At 43.8% G+C, this 22,126-nt stretch overlaps 1 protein-coding gene across 1 annotated transcript in view; it reads right to left on the bottom strand.

The window, feature by feature from the left end:
• Positions 1 to 22,126, bottom strand: part of DMXL1 (Dmx like 1) — a 1,414,533-nt gene that overhangs the window by 970,398 nt on the left and 422,009 nt on the right. Inside the window, exon 13 of the mRNA XM_069226844.1 lies at positions 2,572 to 2,693. Coding sequence (XP_069082945.1) covers positions 2,572 to 2,693 — 122 coding nt within the window. The remainder of the gene's footprint in view (positions 1 to 2,571; positions 2,694 to 22,126) is intronic.

The raw sequence follows: 22,126 nt of genomic DNA, 5'->3' as shown, positions 1-22,126 counted from the left end.
GTAGGGGCTTTGGGGCTTTGAAATTTTCCTCTATTTCTAGGGAATTGCCCTCCTCTATATTGTCCCCGAAAACCTCCTCTATACTGTCCCTGGTAACTGGACGGTGTGGCTTGTGAGGTGCTGGCTTGTGTGCTTTGACCTCGAAACCCCCCTCGAAAGGGCGTTTTACGGAATGTGCTGTAATTCCCTCTGCTCTGCGGGGAGTAGAGTGCGCCCATGGCTTTGGCAGTGTCTGTATCTTTTTTGAGTTTCTCAATCGCTGTGTCCACTTCTGGACCGAACAGTTCTTTTTCATTAAAAGGCATATTGAGAACTGCTTGTTGAATCTCTGGTTTAAATCCAGACGTTCGGAGCCATGCATGCCTTCTGATAGTTACAGATGTATTAATTGTCCGTGCAGCTGTATCTGCAGCGTCCATGGAGGAGCGTATCTGGTTGTTGGAGATGGTCTGTCCCTCTTCAACCACTTGTTTTGCCCTATTTTGTAAGTCCTTGGGCAGATGTTCAATGAGATGTTGCATCTCGTCCCAGTGGGCTCTGTCATAGCGCGCAAGTAGTGCCTGTGAGTTCGCGATGCGCCACTGGTTTGCAGCTTGTGCTGCGACTCTTTTACCAGCTGCATCGAACTTGCGGCTTTCTTTATCTGGGGGTGGTGCATCTCCAGATGTGTGAGAGTTGGCCCTTTTCCTAGCTGCTCCTACAACGACAGAGTCTGGTGGCAGCTGTGTAGTGATGAAAACCGGGTCCGTAGGAGGCAGCTTATACTTTTTATCCACCCTTGGTGTGATTGCCCTACTTTTGACCGGCTCCTTAAAGATGTCTTTTGCGTGCCGGAGCATACCAGGGAGCATAGGCAGGCTTTGGTATGAGCTGTGGGTGGAGGAGAGTGTGTTGAATAAGAAATCATCCTCGACCTGTTCTGAGTGGAGGCTTACGTGGTGAAATTGTGCTGCTCTAGCCACCACTTGAGAGTACGCGGTGCTGTCTTCTGGTGGAGATGGCTTTGTAGGGTATGCCTCCGGACTGTTATCTGACACTGGGGCGTCATATAGGTCCCATGCGTCCTGATCTTGGTCACCCTGGCTCATGGTGGTGTGAGCTGGGGAGTGTGATGGAGTTTGTGCTGGTGAAACGTTAATCACGGGCGGAGGAGAGGGTGGTGGTGTAACTCTTTTCACCACTTTTGGTTGTGGTGTTTGTTCCGTCTGGAACTCCAACCTTCTCTTTCTCCTAATGGGGGGAAGGGTGCTTATTTTTCCTGTCCCCTGCTGTATGAAGATACGCTTTTGCGTATGGTCCACATCAGTTGCTTGTAGCTCTTCCTCAAACCTATGCTTCTGCATTTGGGAGGTTAGCGAGTGCTCTTCTGTATAAGAGCCTGAAACTGGGTCGCTTGCAGTCTGTTTCGGCATCGAAATTTTGTCTGCGTGTTTTTTCGGCTCCGAGGTGAGTTTTTTCCTTTTCGGGGCCGAAACCTCTCGGCGTCGATCTGTTTCGGTGCCGCTGTCTCGGCATCGAGCCGTGTCCACACCGGCATCTCGGTGTCGAGGCTTGTCTCCAGCACTTTCTCGGTCCCGAGAAGGCTGCGTGCCGGTGTCTCGACCGGAGTCGGACGATCTCGGCACTGTTTGGGCCTTTTTCGGTGCCGACGGTCGGTCACCGATTTTATGGGTCGAGCCATGGCCTGGTGGCAGTGGCGTCCCCTGGGCCTTGTAAATGTTCCTTTGAGTGGATTTCGACGTCTTACTCACGGTTTGTGTATCGTCGAATCCTTCGGAGTCTGAGTCTTGGATCGAGAAGGTACCTTCCTCTTCTTGTTCCTCGAACTCCCGTTGGGCTGTCGGAGCGGACGCCATCTGAAGTCTTCTGGCTCGACGGTCTCGGAGTGTTTTTCGGGACCGGAACGCACGACAGGCCTCGCAGGTGTCTTCGCTGTGCTCAGGTGACAGGCACAGGTTGCAGACCAAGTGTTGGTCTGTGTAGGGGTATTTATTGTGGCATTTGGGGCAGAAACGGAACGGGGTCCGTTCCATCGGCGTTCTTCAGCACGCGGTCGGGCCGACCAGGCCCCGACGGAGGATCGAAAAACTACCCCGAAGGGCACCGGAGTTCTTCGATCTTCGATGCGGTGTGGAATCTAAGTACGCCGATCCCGAACGCAACAATACCGACGAAAATCTTCCGAAATTAGCTAATTTTCCGTTCCGAAACTCGGAGCGACAGGAACACGTCCGAACCCGATGGCGGAAAAAAAACAATCGAAGATGGAGTCGACGCCCATGCGCAATGGAGACAAAAAGGAGGAGTCACTCGGTCCCGTGACTCGAAAGACTTCTTCGAAGAAAAACAACTTGTAACACTCCGGCCCAACACCAGATGGCGAGCTATTGCAGAACATGCGTATCTACAGCGACAGATGCCATCGAACATATTATTCTCCCCTGCAATTTCCATAACTTGAGGCAACTACAAAGATAATTTACCAACATAACTTTAAAATTTCTCATAATTCGCCAAAACCGTATGCCATGCACTATACTGAGAAATATGCTTTATCTTTGTTCTACTTACAGAAATGTCAGGACTGGAAAGTTCACACAAAAGCTTTTTGGCATCTATAACTGCTTGGTACAGCCTCAGGAACTGCCCATCACTTGCAACAAAGCAAGCACTTGGAGAATTACAGTACGCACCTAAAATGTTTTAGATAGAGATTAAGCATCACAAATTTACATGCAAAATGTGCAAATCTAGTCACTACAATATTCAATTACAGTATTCATTGATAGCATGAGGAACCTTTGGAATTCCCACCCTCCTTTAATGTTCTTCAATCAGAATGAGGCAAATGTAAAATAGCAGAGTTTTACATGGGTGAGGGGTACACAAAATCACTGAAGAGGGTAAATCCCACTGTCCATAAGGTGACAATGATCTGAAGAAAATAAAGTGTCCAATGTTCATAGGAGCTTAAACCAAGTGTGAAAACAATATGTAAAAGTAAAACAGTCTGCCTCAACAAAAATTTGTCACTCTATCATAATTATACCTTGTTTACTTGGATGGGTTTCTAGTTCATTACTCCTAGAACATAGACAATCAGTCAAAGCAGTGCAGATCCGTAATGTTCCTGATTCCAAGCAAGAGCAGTGTATCTACACCAGTATTTTATGTTCATTCTGGTTACTGATAATCTGTTTATTTCACGACAAATTCAGCACTATGAGGTTCAGAATCATATAAAAACCGGAACTGAATTAGCTACCCAGACATGTAGCAGAGTTTAGGCCATTGATATGTCTGCTTTAGAGACTGTTGCTTTTGCTAAAATAATAGCATTTTTTTACCTTTGTACGTCAGTAAATAAAATGTGGCTTTCTCAAGAAAACTTGTAAATTCAGAAATCCCAATTAAATTAAACTCTGAAACCCTGTAAAAAGGAAGTATAGTTTCTTACCTGTAATCCTAGTTCTCTCTCAGGGGAATCTCAATTGAAATCATAAGCATTGAATATTATCACCTATGTGCGAGGATCCTCACCTTACTTCAGGAAGACCTAGTTTTAGCACAAAGCATTTTTCAGCCTCTAAAGTAGGCTACATTGTCCAATTACTTACATTTACTTTTTTCAAAAAAGGTCAAAATAGTAATAAAAACTACGAAAAATTACCAAAAGCTGTGTATTTTTTTTCTTATTTCCCTTTCAAAAACCTGTTTTCAAAAGAAATGGTGTAAAAGGAATACAGCAATGTAGACATTACAAGCTGCATTAATGTAGATATGAAAACTTACTCTGCACCTTTAAGGGCTCACAGCTCACCAGTAACTATTCATGCCCAGCAGGTGGCAGTTGCTTCAGTTCTTTTTTACAGAGCGAAAAAGAGTAGAACTAATAAAACGTCTATGAAATATCTATTATCTTGTTCGCTTCCACCAGGGAGGAGGGTGGGTTGCTTATGATTTCTAAAAGGGAGCACCAGGATTACAAGTAAAGAACCATTCCTTCTCTCTCAGGGGATCTCCATTGATAATCATAAACACTGAATAGAGTTGTGAGTCCATTCCTAAGCAGGCAATGGAAGAGAAAAAGATGATCCATAGAAGCAGCTAGGTTTAAGCTACTTCAGGGTCTGTTCTAGCGTCCGAGTATAGGCAACAGTGCTTTGGAAAGGTGTAAATGGAATATGTGGCTGGTTTACAGATTTCTGCGATAGTAAGGTTCATATTCAAAGAAGCTGTTGCCACGTTACCTCTGGTACATTGAGCTTTGGTTTACAAGTCAGGATTTTGTTTGCTTTCTGATAGCACAATGTATTGCAAGAAACTATCCACCTGAAAAGACATGGCTAAACCTGTATGTTAAGGGCCATAATTCACTAACAATTGTTTGGACTTATGAATATGTTTAGTTTTGCCCAGATAAAATATTTAGATCCATCTCACATCTAAAGTATGGAGAGATCTTCCTGCTGGAGATTCTAAAAGAAAGTTGGTAGGGTAATGGTTTAATTGACCTGGAAACGCAAAATTACAATGTGCAAGAATTTGGGATTAGTTCTCATAACTACCTTTTTGCTATATAAAATATTGTGTATGGTTCCTGAGAGAATAAAGCTTGAAACTCACTAATCCTAAATGCTGATGTGATGGCAACAAGAAAAGCAGCTTTCTAAGAAAGATGTTATAATGAGGTTTTATGGATAGGTTCGAAAGGAGCTGCTGTAAGACATAAAAGTACGGCATTCAACTCCCAAGGGGGAGGACAACGGCGTATTAGGAGAAGGTTTGTGAAGAACAATTTCTGTAGGCAATAATAGCAGTCTTCAATAGAAGAAAACTGTAAACCAGATTTGCCTAAATTAATTAATGATGGAATTAATGATTCTTCTTGGAACATGGTTGGATTAATGTTCTAATCAAAACACCAGATACAAAATCTCTTCGGTTTGAAAGAATAAGAGGTTCGTGTGGATAGACAGTTAGCCTCTTTCAGAATTTCCATATATTCTTAGGGCAGGTTCAAGAGTCCTTATTGCACGAATTCAGAAGCCAAGCTGCAAACTCAAAAACGCAAGGCTGGGATGAAATATGAAAGTACGCGTCTTGAAGATCTATGGAACATATTCAGTCACTTGACAGTAAATCTGATGTAATGCTAGCATGCTGAATGTTTCCTTCGGTATTCATTTGTTTGCAGCTTTCATATCTAAGATGGGTCTCAATTGGTTTCTTGGACCTTTCTTTTTCATCAAAAAGTAGTGTAAATAAATCACACCATCTTTAACAAACAGGGACAGCTTCTTCAGAAAAATGTTTACTTCTCTTTGCAGCATCTCAAGATTTTGAGCGAATAGTTTTGATGGAAAAATAAGGTGGAGACTGATGAAGCCGAGACAGCAATCATCATCACAAACTTTATTTGGCCAATGGCCATAAAAGACATGAAATATAGAACAAAATAAAATAGTTATAGATCACATCTTAAAAACACAGGTACCAAAATATAAAAAAAATGTTTCGATATGACAAACTAAAAAGGTGTCAAAGTGCCATGTACATAAAACAATAATGAGTATCAACATGCCACAATGTGACAATGTTCCAATATAAAGCGAACAATAAAAATGCCATAAAATGTTGTTTGCGCAGAACAAAGAAAAGTTCCAGAATGTCCCAATCATAGATACTCATTATCATCAGAGGGACAGTTCAAATTAGTCAAAAGACCAGGATACCAGAACATGTGAAGGTACTACATTTCAGCATAAAACAAGATCAATTCTTTCAGCATGAAACAATTTCATTGCAGGGCAAATTTGCTCTGCTTAAAAACATGCTGAATGTAGCTCACAATACTCAGGCAGACACTTAAAGATGGAAGGGATTGTAGATAGTGCATATCTGTTTTATAATCTCTCATGCTGCTATCCTTTAATAATGGAAGTAAAATCATTTTCCTAAAAGTCCTATAGAATGTACAAAACAACATTAATTGCAAAGTGGATTGTGCTGACAAGTTATCGCATGGACATGGGGCTCTTGTACGGTGTCGAACAGGATGAGGCAAGGCCACCATGAAATGCAGGGTACTAAGTCTCAGTCTGGCTAACCAGACCGGCTGGTAGTTGTTCCCAATCCATATAAGGTAAGGTTCCAAAATGGGTCCAGAGATCAAAGGGCCATACCAGTGTACAAAGATTTTAACCAATTTAGTGCGAGCTCTGATACACCTTGTCCAATTCCAGAAGTGATTTTAATAATCTGTCAGAAAGCCAAAGAAAGGGCCTCTGGGCAGTTAGAAAAAACCCAAAGTAGTGCTCATGTTTTAATATACATTAACCAAGGGATATGGGTAACTTTGTCAAGATGCATACAATCCCATATCACACTTCAGCTAAAACAAGCTTCAGGCTTTGCCCAGATTGCTAGCCCCAGAAGAAGTCGGTAAATTCGGACAAAATCAGTGACGTAGTCAAGGCCAAGTTCTACATGGCTTATATAAGTGGCTGTGCTGCTTGGAACCTGCAGCAGCCTTTTCAGGCAACTATTCTCAATACTCTGTATGGACATAAAGAATTTTGTCTCCCATGCTCCAGAACTGTAAGTAGCACCGGACAGGCAATCAGCGTTATGGTCAGGTGCTCCTTGGGGAGTTTGACAACCTAGCTTATTAGTGAACTTCAGCAGTCCTTCCACAGTGCAAGCAAATTTGGCTCCAGTTACTCTTCCTCATTGGTTTCAGGTGCTTTGTTCATCAAAAAGTATGTCCACGTAAGAAAATGATGAAACAGGTTCTACTTTGGTGGCATTAATAAAAACATTATCATGCTTATTGGATATCGGCCCATAGATAATAATATGAATTTTGGAGTGGTTCACAGTTGACTCCAATCCCCTCTTGAAGCTCACATAACTATCTAGAAGCTTCTGTAAGCCAAGTTTGATTCAGGCAATCAAAACCGCGTTGTCCGCATAAAAGAGTACAGAGATGGAGCGAGTATGTACACGCAGCACGTCCTTGTTTAAATTAACCAGGTGTTCAAGTCTGTTGGTGTAAAGAGTGAATAAAAAGGGTTCGAGTACACATCCTTGCTGTACGCCTTGAGAAAGTAAGATACTACCAGTACTTTCCCCGTGGGGCCAAACCTATCAAAAGTAGAGACATCAATGTGCTCTCTGAGAAAGTTAACAATAGTTTCCTCAACTCCCAATTACAACATAATGCCACGTTAACATGATCAAAAGTGGACTTGAAGTCCATGAAGACAAAGGGGGAGGGAGCATAGTGCTTCTCATCCCAGCACAGTTCACCCCACTGCATTCTAGTAAATGAAGTACGCTTACTTCAAAGTTACTGTCGTTTTTCACTAAAGTTGGTGCAGGTAGTGCTGCTATCTCTAGGCATGTGTTTCTCATTTTAGCCTTTCATTAGTAGAGAGCATAAGTAGCAGAGCACACAGGAGCCTCTCAGGTGAGCTTGTCCACTCACTGGCTCAAGGGAGCCTTTTAAACACAAGGGGAGAAGGAGCACACTGCCTCTCATCCCAGCATAGTTCATGAAGTCCATGAAGGCTAAATAAAGTTGCCTCGGTTTGGTCAGAGTATATTTGTTAATGATTAGTGCCAGGTTTAGGCATTGTTTCACAGCACTTAATCCTGCCCTGAATCCAAATTGTAGGCCAGATACAATTTTGTTATCCTGAGCCCAAATCTCTAAACCAGTGGTTCCCAACCTTTTGACTTCCTTGGACCCCACTTTATCATTACTGGGACACAGAGACCCCGATTTAATCATTATTAGAATGTGGGGACCCCCCACTAGGTCATTACTGGAAGCTGGGGGCCTGATCTGTTAATATTATTTAATTTTCTAAGCAGTCCCGGACCCCTGAGGAGGCTTCGCGGACCCCTAGGGGTCCCCGGACCACAGGCTGGGAACCAATGCTCTAAACGATCTAAACCAATTCTGCCCATGATCTTTGATGTTGAATAGATCAAGGAAATAAGCCAACAGTATTTAGGACTACCTCTATCCCCTTTTTAGGTCTAGTGTGTAAGCGCTTTGACCTGTTGTAAGTATTGTGGGCTTTTAACCACACCCACCTCACACCCATCAATTTTACTCGTTTGTGGGCTCGCCTTAAAAAAATTCTTTATCATAAGTAAATGCTTTTAGTTTGTCCTTCCTTGGGGAGGTTTTGTTACCGCTTTGCAGCCTGCCCCTGTTACATGGATAACTGCATGATTACCGATATGTTTGGCTGTGAGCAAACTTCTTTTTCCTTTTGTGTCTCTCCTTCACGCTCATGCCCATGGCTCGCTTATGTCAACTGTTTTACTTTTCATTTTCAAATTATGCAGCAAGAAAAGTCCTGTTAGGAATTTACAACGACAAAAGCTCTAACTGGAGCAAATGCAAGACAGATTGCACTGCAAATGCTTGTTTGTATATTGGTACTATGACCGCATGTGACCAATATTTTGGTGGGCCAACCACTGAAATACCATTGATGAAAACTGTTGAAAGGAGAGCCCAAAAATCAATACTGTCTTTAAAGAGATTGATAGGAATCCCATCAGGCCCGGAGTCAGCAATCATTCTGCACAATATTCAGTACCCAAACATCTTCTGTGATGGAACTCCACTCTTTTAGATGATTGTTAATACTTCCCCCTCCCCTAATGGACAAAGGAAGAAGGGGAAGCAGAGACTCATTGCTTGGAACCTGCTGGATGTTTTCCTGCTAGAACCATTTGGTGACCACCTCTTTGTTTTGGTTTAAGCCTTTGATTTTACTGGAATTGCTTTGTTGTAGTTGGTAATGTCCTTTAAGAATAATCATGTTGTTCACAAGGCCTGTAAGAATGCTTTTTTCTGCTCTTTTTGTTTTGCATTACGTTTTTTCCAGACCAACTGTCTGCGGTCTCCATTTCAGTCAAAATACGAGCCATCTCGTCATCTGTGTGATCCCCAAATAAAATGGTACCAGAGAAAGGTGGTTTTAATTCTCTATTGAGATTTCTGCTTGAGAGCTGTCAAATGAAGCCATGTGCTGCCAACAGGGAAGAAATTGGCAGCAGCGCCGATTTCTTGGTTAGACAACATCATGCCTTCATTCATAATTTCTATATAATTCTCCCTGTGATCTCTTAGCAGCTCATCCACAAATAGCTGTAGAGAATTCAATAAAGACCGGTCACATCTGCCCAGTAGGGCATCTGCGCTTGCAGATTTCATGTGTGTAGCTGCTGTACCACATACTTTGCACCCCACAGAGTCCAGTTTCCTACTTTTTCTGTCCTGTGGAACTGTGGACGAAGGTTTAGCCAAGTGGACTTTCTTTGCAGCCAAGATCACCACAGAATCAGGAGGATCTGCGTGCTGAAAAAATGTGTCCTGCTCAGGGGGCTGTATTTTTTCTAGAGACAAGATGGAGCTGCTTTTGTTGAAGCTGGTGTAAGGGAAAAGATCCATAGCCAGTTCGAAAAGGGCTGGAACTTGTGGCAGGAGTGGTTTCGAGGAGGAACGTTGGTGAAGAGACTAAAAAAAAATCACTGACGTTGTTGCTGACAGAACTGTTAAACAAATGTTCCGCTTTGTAGCTCCTCGTATGAAAACCTGTTCGAAAGTATTAATGCCATCAAAATGTGGAACCATTGTCTGAGGAGAGTCAGTCAAAGGAGGTGAAAAACTTGTGTTGAAATACATCAATGAATACTGAATAATATGAATGTGTCCTGGATCTTGACCTGGATATTGGTCGGTGCTCGTGTATGCATATAGGCGAGTACCTTGACAAAGAGTGCCTAGATTGATGACAGTGATGTTTTGAAGTCACTCTTGACTGTAACAAGATCTAGACCTTGCTTGTGTAGTCTTAGATCTTTGTGGTGATAATGGTGGTTTTACTGGGAATCGAACTCCCAAAGTTGCCTCAGTCTAGGGAAGAAGTGGAGGAGAGGAACATGGAGTAGAAGCTTAAGGAGCAAATTGTTGCAACAGAGAAGGCTATGATGAGTCCGGAATGGTTACTGGCAATGACAGTGAATATGCTTGTGAACAGTCTGAATCTGACGTTGATGGTAGCCTTCGTGTCCTAATCTTTCTGACCCAGTCATCAGATCTGCTTTATCGACTTTGAATGGCTTCTCGACACTGAGTGCCTCCTATGCCTCAACGTTAAGGTATCCCTCGACCTTCTATGTCTCAACGTCAAATGTTGTCCCCTCTTCAACATCAACCCTGCTCTCGACTGCAGGCATGTTGCCACTGTACTTCACCATTGTAGTTCTCAACATCGAACGGGAAGTTGTTGTTTTCTTGGACTTCTCTTTTTAGTACATCCTCTCATGATGTCTTCAGAGGGTGGTGGCAGAGACCTCACAGAGGACTGACCTTTTCCTTTCTGTGAAGACCCACCTTCAGATTGCACCTCTTGCTGTCTTCATCATTCTTGTGTCCAATAAAGGCAAGTCTTATCACTGTCCTTCAGTGTACGCCTGGAAAAGGTCTTGCCGTGTTGAAATTTGTCAGGAATTTGACTGTCAAGAAAGCAGAGTATACACATATCACGAGGATCCGACTTGGACTTTTTCTGCCAGAGAAAGGAAATTTGGCAAATATATCATTCTATTTTCCTGAAAAATACATTTTCAGGAGTCAAAAGATATCAAGTAAAGCTGATGTATAATCATTTGAAAAAGATTTTTAGAAAAGAAAAGCCCTGAGAAAAAAAAAAAAAAAAAAAAAAAGCCCAGCTCCGTGCTCCAAGTCCCTTTCACAAGGAAATAAGAACTGAGGTAACTGCTACCTGCTTGGCATGATGGGATACCGGAGGGAAGTGAGTCCTAAAGGTATAGTGTCAGTTTTCATGTCCACACATCTGCAACCAGAATGTCTACAATGCCTTTTTCTCCATTTCCTTTAAAAAAGGTTTGTAAAAATAATAAGGTTAATAAGAAAATAGGGGGCGTGTCCAAGATGGCGACCGGGTCGGACGTATAACTCACAGCTCCGACCCGGCCTATAATCAAAATCCTGCAAAAAGATGATCTGACCCGCTGAGGAGGTAAAAAACATCCCCTCCTAGTTGCGGAGCCGGCGGAGTGGCGGCGGTGTCGGGCGCAGACCCGAGGGAGCTGCCCAAGACGAGTGACTCGCGCCGGGCCCGAGGGATACTCGTGGCGCCCTGCCGCGTCGCGCGGTCGCGCTGTGAAGCACCGTGTGCTTCTGAATCGAAAAGCTGAGCCAGCCGGAATCGCGCTGACTGCACAACGCGGAGCTCCCGCGAAGCAGTAAGTACAGGATTTTGTAATCGGGGCACAAGCGGCAACACACACAGACCTGAGGAAGCGGCCCAGGTCGCTCAACTCACACTGGATCCGAGGGACGCTCGCTCCGCCCTCCCTTGCCGCGCGATCGTGCTGCGAAGCCTCTGAACGCTTGTGGCCGGGAAAAATGTGGTGGTAGGAGCCGCGCTGGCTACAAGATTATAGAGCTCCCAAATAGAAGTAAAAGCGAGATGCAGCAAAAAAGACGTCCAGACCCGCTATGGGGATGAAAACCATCTCTCCCCAGGCTTGGAACCAATGATACAGAGGTGACGTCGCGCGTAGGCCCGAGGGAGCTGCCGTAGAAGCCTAACTCGCGCTAGACCAGAGGGACGCACGCGGCGCCTTCCACCGCTACGAGATTGCGCTGAGAAGCACTCGAGTGCTCCTGATTTGAAAAACTAAGGCGACGGGAACCGCGCTGGCCTTGAATTACAAGGCTCCCTAGAGGCGGTAAGTGCGAATCTTTAGGACTCCCGCCCCGGCGAACGTCCGATTGTGAGGGAAACTGGCCGGAATGAACAGCGCGCCCCATAGACATCTTGTATTTCTTCAGAGGACAGATGGGCCCCTGGCTGGTAGAATAAACGTCTGGAAAAACCGCTAGACACATAGTAATATTGCTACTAAGGGGCCAAAAACAACGCGATTTAGCTATAGTAGGCTGTAGAAACTTGAGAGAGAGAGCGAGCCTGATCAGCACAACAGGGGCAAACAAAGAAAAATAGCGCCTAGTAGATAGGCTGATAAAGTGCCGATGCCACAATGACGCAGAAATTAGCGGAAATAGGAACAGCCCTTCGCAGTGCGAACTGGCGAGTGCATAGTGAGGGGAAAAGTGGAGGCCGCCTGTCGCTCGCAAACACCGGGCCGTAGTTTAACTCCTATGCATCGCGAGTGACACGCCGCCTACGATACAGCACTTAGCCTCCGTGACAAAACTAAATAACACAACGCTGAATTTGGAGTTTGGCAATAACTTTAAACGTGAGCCATCTGATGGGAAAACCAAAGACCCCTCGTGCACCCCCAGAAACCATGGGCCCAACTAACCCGCCTCTAGCATCCGGAGCCACAGACGCATACCAAACCCTTCAGAAAATGGAAGAAACATTGCAAACGCACTCAACACAATTCGAAAAAGTGCTGCAAGCCATAATGGAAACTAAAACAACTCTGGAAGCGAAAATTGGCTCAATCACAGAAGATGTTAACCTGCTACGTACGGATCAGCAGGCGCTAGCAGAAAAGGTAGCTGAACTTGAAAAAGATGCGTCACATCTTACACCATCTATGTTAGAAGTTAAATCCCAATTAAGCGCCATAACAGCAGAAGTTGAGACACTTAAGCGACGAGCTGAAGAAGCCGAAGACAGGTCGCGACGAAATAACATCCGGTTTGTGGGATTTCCAGAACGAAAAATGGCTGACCGAAACGGTGTTGAAAAATAACGTTCCAAAGTTCTTTTCAATAGAACGCGCCCACAGGATTCCGGGCAGAGCCCCTCCACCGGGTGCCTATCCACGTCCCCTCATAGCAAAACTATTGAATTACCGCGACAGAGACCTTATACTACAATTATTCAGAAAATTAAACCCAATACACTTTGAGAACACGCAAATAACCACCTACCCGGACTTCACAGTGGAAGTACAAAAAAAACGAAACTCATTCTACCGGGTCAAAGAGCGTCTCAGAGAACACAATATTAAATACTCCTTGCTGTTCCCCGCTAAACTCCGAGTAAAGACGTCACTCGTACCCTATTTTTTCACTACTCCTGAGGATGCATGGACATGGCTTCACGCAAAAGGACTAGCTGATCCTCCACCCCCTAATGACAAAAGCCTACCCCCGAGAAATAAACGTAAACCTCGCAGTAAACTAGGCAACAAACCTTCCCCTGAACAATCACAAGTAGAAAGATCGCTACTACTACAGTCTGCGCAGCGTTTTGCCAATGTATCACCGACATCTCTCTCTGAGCAATCAGAAGCTGAACCTGAACTAGAGTTAAACTCCGACTCAACGGAAGATGAGCGGGGCCCAAACCTCACTCCAAGAACAGCAGACGACATCTGTTAAATACTTGCTCCAATATACAGGATATCATTTTTTCTGCTGTTACTATTTAGTCATTGTCGTTGTTTGCAATTACATAAATACCTCCCCTGGCCCGTGTGCCCGGCCCACCGCCGCTCGGTCCTGGCAATGATACCAATATGTGCAAAATAGTCCGGTTCTAAAATCACTCCACTACCCGTAACCATGGAACACCCTCCGCACTATATGGACTGTTATCCCAAGCAGACAAGTTTTATTATCCCCTTGTTTTTATCTCACCTGCTACTGTCGTTAAACATAGCGGATCTTGTAGCTGTAGTTGAATGGAAAGTTTTGTTATTATGTATATTGACATGTACTAATTATAGAGCGTCACACCATAATGTAAACCTTAAAAACAGGGCACACACTTCAATAGCTAGTAGGCTAGCTGTTGGGTATAGATACCAAATAACAAAGAAAATTCGGGCTTACATAACCCCGAGCGATATCCCCTCAGAATATCTTATTCAAACCCTATGGCATCACAAAATAAACACTATACTACACAATATAAAACCTTAACATGGAATGTAAAGGGCATGGCTTCCGCAAGCAAAAGACAACGGATTTACACATATCTTAGGAGGCACCAGATACACATAGCCATGCTACAAGAGACCCACTTAGATAATTCCCTGCTGGCATTAACCAAAACAAAGTGGAAAGGACAATTATATGGGACCACCTTTTCGTCATATGCCAGAGGAACTGTAATCTGGATAGCCCCCGGGGTTCCATATACTGTGTCCCACAAACAATGCGACCCAAACGGGCGATATGTAGTTCTAGAAGGTACTTTAGATGGCGTCCCATTAGCCTTGATAACCTTATATGCTCCTAATACAAATCAACGCGACTTTCTAGGGACAATAGGCAGTAGCATGCTCAGCGACCCCGCAATAGATGCCATATGGGGGGGAGACTTTAACTGCGTTCTGGATATTCTAAAAGACCGATCTATCCCCCCCACTAGATCGCGCCCTGGCTAAACGAGCATCGCTGAATCTGATAGAATGGGCTGCTAATAACATGCTTACTGAAATATGGAGAACTTCCCACCCCACAGTACGCGAGTACTCGTTTTATTCACCAGTACACAAACTCTATACTAGACTAGACATGTTCTTCGCTACATCTAACATAATCCCAAAGGTAACTACATCTGGCTACCTAGCCCGCACCATATCAGACCATAATCCACACTACTCCATGTTGATGTGGGGCTATATTCATGACCGCATTCCAACATGGCGCCTACAGCCAGACGCCTTGACGGACCCCCCCTTTAACACAGAATTGACCACATGCCTAACAACCTATTTTTCTTTAAACAAAAATACAACATCAACCCGAGCTATTGAATGGGATGCCCATAAAGTAGTAGTTAGAGGGCACTGCCTGGCAGCATCGGTGGGCATTAAGAAAATGCTGTCTTCAGAATTATTAAAATTGGAAGCCAAAATACATAGAGCGGAGATTGAAGTCTCAACAAACAATACACCACCAGAAACACTTATATCACTGAAAGCAAAATATAGAGAAACGGACGACAGCCTTGGTAAACACAATTATAGGCATTTTAAAATGAGACAACATGCTGAGGGGGACAGATCGGGCAAATTATTGGCGTGGCTGGTGCGCCAATCACCGCAATCATCACCGATACGAGCTATCAAACTACAAACAGGAAGAGTGGTCAACACCCAAACTGACATCAACAAGGCCTTTTACACATATCATCACACGTTATACCAATCTTCTACACCTCCCACAGAACAGCAACTTGCCGAATTCCTAACTCTGATTCCCCAAAACTCGAGCATCGTCAACAACGCAGATATCCTAGACGGCCCCATTACTATTGAAGAGCTTCGCTTGGCCCTCTCTCAGATGGCACGAGGCAAGACCCCTAGCACAGATGGTTTACCGCCAGAATATTACAACTCGCAAAGTACTCACCTGTTGCAACCTCTGTTAGAGGTGTTTAATGAAGCGTGCAACAGAAAACAATTACCAGACTCCATGAGGGAAGCACTAATAGTGGTACTACCTAAACCGGGGCGGGACCCTCTGGACGTCAGATCATACAGACCACTCTCTTTGTTGAACACCGATTGCAAACTTCTTGGAAAAATACTAGCAAATAGATTACTCCCCCATCTACCTGACTTGATACACCCAGACCAGTCGGGATTTATCCCGGGCAGAAACACTTTTATTAATATAAGGCGCCTAATTCGTATCATGCACAACACCACTGACCCAGAAAGTGTGACTGTGTCACTAGACATCGAGAAGGCGTTTGATACGCTAGGCTGGGAATATCTATTTAACCCCCTCAAGATGTTTGGATTCAGGAGCGGCTTCATTAATTGGATCACAACACTATACTCCAAACCAACAGCCCGAGTTAAAACCGACCAAGTAGTGTCGGAAACCTTTCCTGTGAGCAGAGGAACCAGACAAGGCTGTCCACTATCACCATTGCTATTCGCAATAGCTATGGAACCACTTGCAATTAAGATCAGGAGGTACGCACATAAATGGGGAATAAGGGAGTTTGAAGCATATCATATAATCTCTTTGTATGCAGATGATGCCCTGATATATTTACGCAACCACTCTGACTCCCTGCCCAAGATAATGCATATACTGGATAGCTTCGCTCTGGTGTCTGGCCTACGTGTGAACTGGTCTAAATCCTGTATCTTTCCCCTCACTTGTTTGCCCCCTGAACAACAAACATCAACCCCCATACATCAATTACCATGGTCGTACCAAACCTTCAAATACCTGGGTGTCCAAGTGTATCACTCTATGGCAGATCTAAGAGAAGGTAACCTAGATAGGCTTCTCCGCTCCACCCGAGGCTCCTTGGCATTTTGGAGTTCCTTGCCCCTTTCGCCCATGGGCCGGATAGCAATAGTCAAGGTGCTAATATTACAGAGATTCTTATATTATTTCTCGGCACTCCCGTTGACCTTACCGCGCTCGTTTTTCCATAAAGCACATTCACTACTAACTGACTTACTCTGGGGCAGAGAAATACGCAGAGTAGCTCTAAACATCACGCAATACCCACAAGAGGAAGGTGGCTTAGGTATGCCGAACCTTGAGCTATATTATGCAGCAGCCCAACTTCAATGGGTCACCAAATGGCTCAATGAGCCGTCCAACACAGAGGTTACAGCAATAATGGATTACATAACCCCTACACAGATATTGGCATGGTTATTAACAGGTCTCCCTCATTTACGACATAATACTCCCCTGCTTAGCTCGGCCAGGCATTGCTGGAAGAGATATGTACAAGGCAAAATGCCTCCACTCCCCTATTCTCCCTTAATCCCAGTACCACAGCTCCCGGGCTTCCACGCCTTATCCACTCATCATGACTTACGAACGGTTAATACCCTCTATACAGGAGACCTATATAATGATTCCAGAGCAATCACGTTCGCAGATCTGACGGCTGTGGGGGCAATACAGCCACGAGCCTTTCTGACATTCAATGCCATTAATAATCTCCTACGCAACACATGGGGCCGTGGTCAAAACGAACCAAACGAATCCCTCCTATTTTCTGCAATACTTTCTATGGGAGAGGCAAAACACACTGTTACTAAATTATACAAAATACTCCTGTCAAGAAGCTGTAAAGCTCTAACCCAGGTCAAACTTCGCTGGGATTCCGCTCTTCCTACACCAATAGCACAAAAATCCTGGGACACAGCCCTCAATTCGATTAAGTCCGTATCACGCAACTTTAGACTAAGATACACGCAATTTAATTATTTGCATCAGGCTTATCTCTCCCCAGCTCATATTCATAAAATATATCCAGGTGCTAACTCCATATGTCCAAGATGCGCTGCCCCCGCGGCGACCTTCTACCATATGGTCTGGGAATGTCGCACGATCAACACTGGATGGAACCAAATCGTCAACACAACCATAGACCTATCAGGCCAACCGCTTACCCAGACTCCAGAATCCTGTCTACTTAATATACGATACCGGAAAAAAAAAGATAAGCATATCCACAAGTTTGTAGATTTAGCATTCGTGACATACAAACGCCTGATCGCCACACATTGGAAGGCCCCAAATGCCCCTCCCCACTCCATCTGGCTACGTGACCTGCACGACTACACATTGGCGGAAGCTCAAACTATGAGGCAATCACAGCATAGAGGTCAGACACAAGGGGGGATTGAAAATTGGGATCTCTTTGTAGTTAGAATTGAATCTAGAGATGACAAATACCCCCCATGAACTATACCCTTTAATAAACTTAAAATACGCTATCCCTAGACCTACACACAATAACTGAATCTGCCAAGAATAGATCCAAATTACTGCATCACTAGGCCTAGCCCGCACCACATTTACCCAACAACAGACCCATGACACAACTATCCCCCTATACCAAAGAGCACACATAGAAAAGTAGCCCTCGGAACCTGTATAACTTCATGCTCCCACTATCATAATGGACGCCAAAAGACATACCTAAGAATATTATTTATCATGTCTAATGTTATTGGTTATAGAATGTTCATGGAAAGCCAGTACACTGAAATGTATCTATGCTGTGTAATGTACAAACGTTAGAAGATAGGTGATTTTTCACCTAAATATATGTAATGTACTGCTATGTCCAGACCTTGTTTGACTTTAAGTTTAATAAACAGATTTAAAAAAAAAAAAGGTTAATAAGAAAATAATACACATCTTCTGGTGATTGTTCTTGAGTTTTATTACTATTTTGACATTTTTAAAAGTAAATTAAAATAACTAGCCAATACAGCCAAGTGTATAGGTTGCAAAACACTTTTAAAAAGTTGTGTGCTAAAACTTGGCCTTCTTGAAGTAAGGTGAGTATTTAGAGTTAAGTATATTATTTTTTTTGCGGCGCTCCAGAATCACCACACGTGGGTGGAGCTATACAGTGGTTTTGATTATCAATGAAGATCCTCAGAGAATAAATGTAGGTTCTCCCAGCAAAATCCATTTGACATTGTGGTACATTTTTATGTGTCTGACAGTTAAATACACAATTAAATTCACCACTGGTGCAAAATTAAGTCAATGTGAAACATTTTGCATAACAGTTACCTCTACTCAGAATTGGGCGCAGAACTATGTGTAACTCGAATAAGAGAACTGAGTTATAAATAAGAGAAAATTCTCTCCTAGGCCATTTCAGAAAATCATGAACTACTGGAAGAGAGTTGACCGAATACTGTAAAGGATATTTCCACATAGTAATGTGGCTGATAGCTGGATCTGCAGTGAGCCATATTTCAGAAAAGATTTTGCAGAATGCAAGAGATACTGAGCTACTGCTTTCACTTCATTTGTATGTGCGTTTAATTCAATTGATAATACAAGATGCACATGTTCTTTAAGCGTGAGCACTAGGCAACAGTCGCTTCGAGATGTAAATGTTGTGACTTAAGATGTACAGGAACAAAACTGTTACATATAGTGTTTGTAAGTTGAGACGAAACACCCTGTCCTTTCATCCTTAAGAAAGGTCTGGTCTTGCAACGGGCCATACACAGCTAAATCAGGTGAAAAATAATATGTACCAGATTGAGGCAGAAACACTAAGAATGAAGATGGGGGCACTAGAGTGCCTTGTCCCAAGATGGTTGCACTTTTATGTGGTTCTTGGTGCACAGAACTACATCCATCAACATCAATGATTCCTCAACTTTAAATAGAAAATCAATGAGTGACCAGACAAGCCTGAGGACTAGCAGTGCGCAACCAAGTCTTTCCTGTGATAGACTGCTGCCAACTGGAGAAAGCTGAACAACATCTAGGTGCTCTGCCTGGAGTAGGGCACGTTCACTGCAGTATGGCCTGTTTGAGCTCCCTAGCATCTTGGTAACGTCAGGGAGTACGGGGCCTCAACTGCAGACCGTGCCATGTAGACAGACAGGCTGTGGACATCGGCTAGCTCCCATGGGTACTTGAAGAGTTAATACAGACTATGCCAGGGCAGAGAGGCTAAAAAGATTATTTGAGAGCATCCTTAGATGAGAATTCTGCTGCCCTATCAGCTGGGGAGAACCTCCTTGGTTGCCTGTGGCACCTTGTGGGGACTTGTGACAATGACTCTGGCTGGACAGCCAGACCACACCACACTTTGTCATAAGCGTGCCACTGATGCGTGACAGAAGGGCGATTGGTGACGTATTGAGACACCCCCCCCTATAAAAACCAGGGACCCTGGCTTCCAGAACGCCCACATCTGGGAGACCTTTCTGGATACCACAGAGCCTCAATAGCTTCAGGGGCCCAGGACCCTTTTGGCTGGCTGATGGGCTGGGTGCCCCGCGAGATCAGAGGCCAGCAGTGGCTTGCAGGCCTCATCCTGAAATAAATAACTGCTTGTTGACACCAAAAGCCAGATCATCAGAGGAGATGTGGTGACCTGAACAAAAAGGCTATGGCTTTTACCTAGCTGGGGGGATCCTGCCTGCTCATGCATCCCTGAGACACCAACATGGCCCAGTCAATACTGACTCAGTCGCCTTCTTGTGAACAGCGAATAAACTGATGAGAGCACAATTCTAAGCTCCCCCCTAGAGACAAGTGTGTAGATGGCTCTAATACACAGGCTGCACCTGCAGAACTCAGCTACCATGGGCAAGGGTGATTATATGCAGGCCAATCCTCAATTAGAAATGAAGTGAGCCAGGGGCCCTCATTCCCAGAGAGATTGGGGACCCTGCGCTCAACTCCTGGAGCCAGATGACAGAGACATCAAAACACTTCACACGCAGCAAAGCCTTTCATTGATGGCAAACTTGACACACTCACAGCCAGGGTGGATAAAATAATCGCCAAGCTTAAGAAGCAAAAAAGAGAATAACTGTTGAAAGGAGTATATCCACCCTCAAAGATGATACTGTCAATAACAGTGAAAAATTGCTTGATATGGCCAAAGTACTAAATGTCATTCAAGCCAGGAACGAGGACCTTGAGGCAAAATCTGGGCAGGATAATCTGTACCTGGTAGACATACCTCAATGCACAAATTGGCAATATGTCGGACTACATGGAGGCTCTCTTTTTAGATCAGACAACTTTCCTGTGCTATTTGCATTGCATTGGCACATCCTTCACAGGGCCCCAGGCCCCTGCCGGAGTCTCCTGTGCCCCATCCCTGGCAGACTATTCAATTTTCAGAGATTGTGACATGGGGCTTTGTTTGGTAAGTAAAGAGCAGGCTGACACATGAGAGTAACACCATGTACATCTTTCCAGATTTCACCCTCACCCTGCAGGAAACACAACATGATTATTATTAATATTATTATTATTTTTTTTATAGAACACAACTATCGCCTCAAAGGTATCCTGGAGCTAAGCTATTCATTTCGTGGATCTTTACCATTAATTACGTAAGTATAGCCAGGTATTAAGTGCTTTCCTAATTTTCAGGAGGTCCTTAGTATTTCCCAATGATGCTGGTAGTTTGTTTCAGAGCTGTGCAGCCTTAACTGAGAACACGCACCATCCCTGTCTTATTTTCTGAAACTTAGTAATACAAAGAAAATTTGCAGTGGACGACCAAAAGTTTCTTGAAGGTGCATATCATTTGAATTTCTTTGGCAGCAGTTTTGGGCCCATTTCCCTGGATTGCTTTGAAAGCTATGCAAAGTGATTTAAATCCTATCCTTTCATTTATTGGGAGTCAATGAAGCTCTTTGATAGCTGTGGAGGAGGATGCCACTCTTGTCATAGTCAGTGCTAGTTTTGTGGCTGCTGCTATGTACTCTATACAATCTTTTTATTAAGTAGTCTGGTCCTCCTAACAACAGGGCACTGCAGTAGTCAAGCTTGTTTAAGATGGCACTTTGCAATATTAGTGTCCTTGCCTGTGTGGATAGAACAGGTAAAAGTTTTCTCAAGTTAAAAAGTAGTGCAAAGCAAGTAGCTACCGTCTTACTAACATGGTTCTCCCTGGATAACTTGTTATCGCAAATTACCCCAAGTTTCCAAACCATCTGTGAAGCTTTTAAGTCTCCATCATTTGTCAATGGCCAGAACTTAGTTGGGAGCTCCATTAAGCATTTTTTGGCCAAGTAGCAAAGAATTTCGGTTTTATCTCTATTAAACTTCAAAGAGGTATTGCTTAACCATTTCACAATGTCCCTCAGGCAATTATGGAATGATTCCAATGAATCTGCTTTGTTGTTTTCTTAGGGATGAAATCAATTGCATATCATCTACATAATTAACACAACTAATATCATGAGATCTTAAAGGCGTTAATGGACATATATACAAATTAAAAAGGATTAAATGCCGAACCTTGGGGAACTCCGTACTCTTACTATTTTGAAATCTGAACAATATGGATGGAGTGGGACAGCTTGATTTATGTCTGTCAAATATGATCCACTCCATTTCAGCACTGTTCCGTCTACTCCAATCTTTACTAGTCAGATAGTAATACCTTATGATTAACTGTCTCAAATGTGGCTGATAGGTCAAGTAGTACCAGAATCATCATTTGACCTCTGCCCACTGTCCTCTGCTACTCATCCATAGCCATTATCAATGCCAATTCAGTGCCATGGGCTGGCCTGAAGTGAAACTGAAGTCAAACTGCTCTTTTAGCAGACTGATCTTCCAGGTGCCTAGTCAATCTCTTATGTATGCATCATT

This window comes from Pleurodeles waltl, chromosome 1_1, assembly GCF_031143425.1.
Source record: "Pleurodeles waltl isolate 20211129_DDA chromosome 1_1, aPleWal1.hap1.20221129, whole genome shotgun sequence".
NCBI lineage: Eukaryota > Metazoa > Chordata > Amphibia > Caudata > Salamandridae > Pleurodeles > Pleurodeles waltl.
This window is presented reverse-complemented; position numbering and strand designations above follow the sequence as displayed.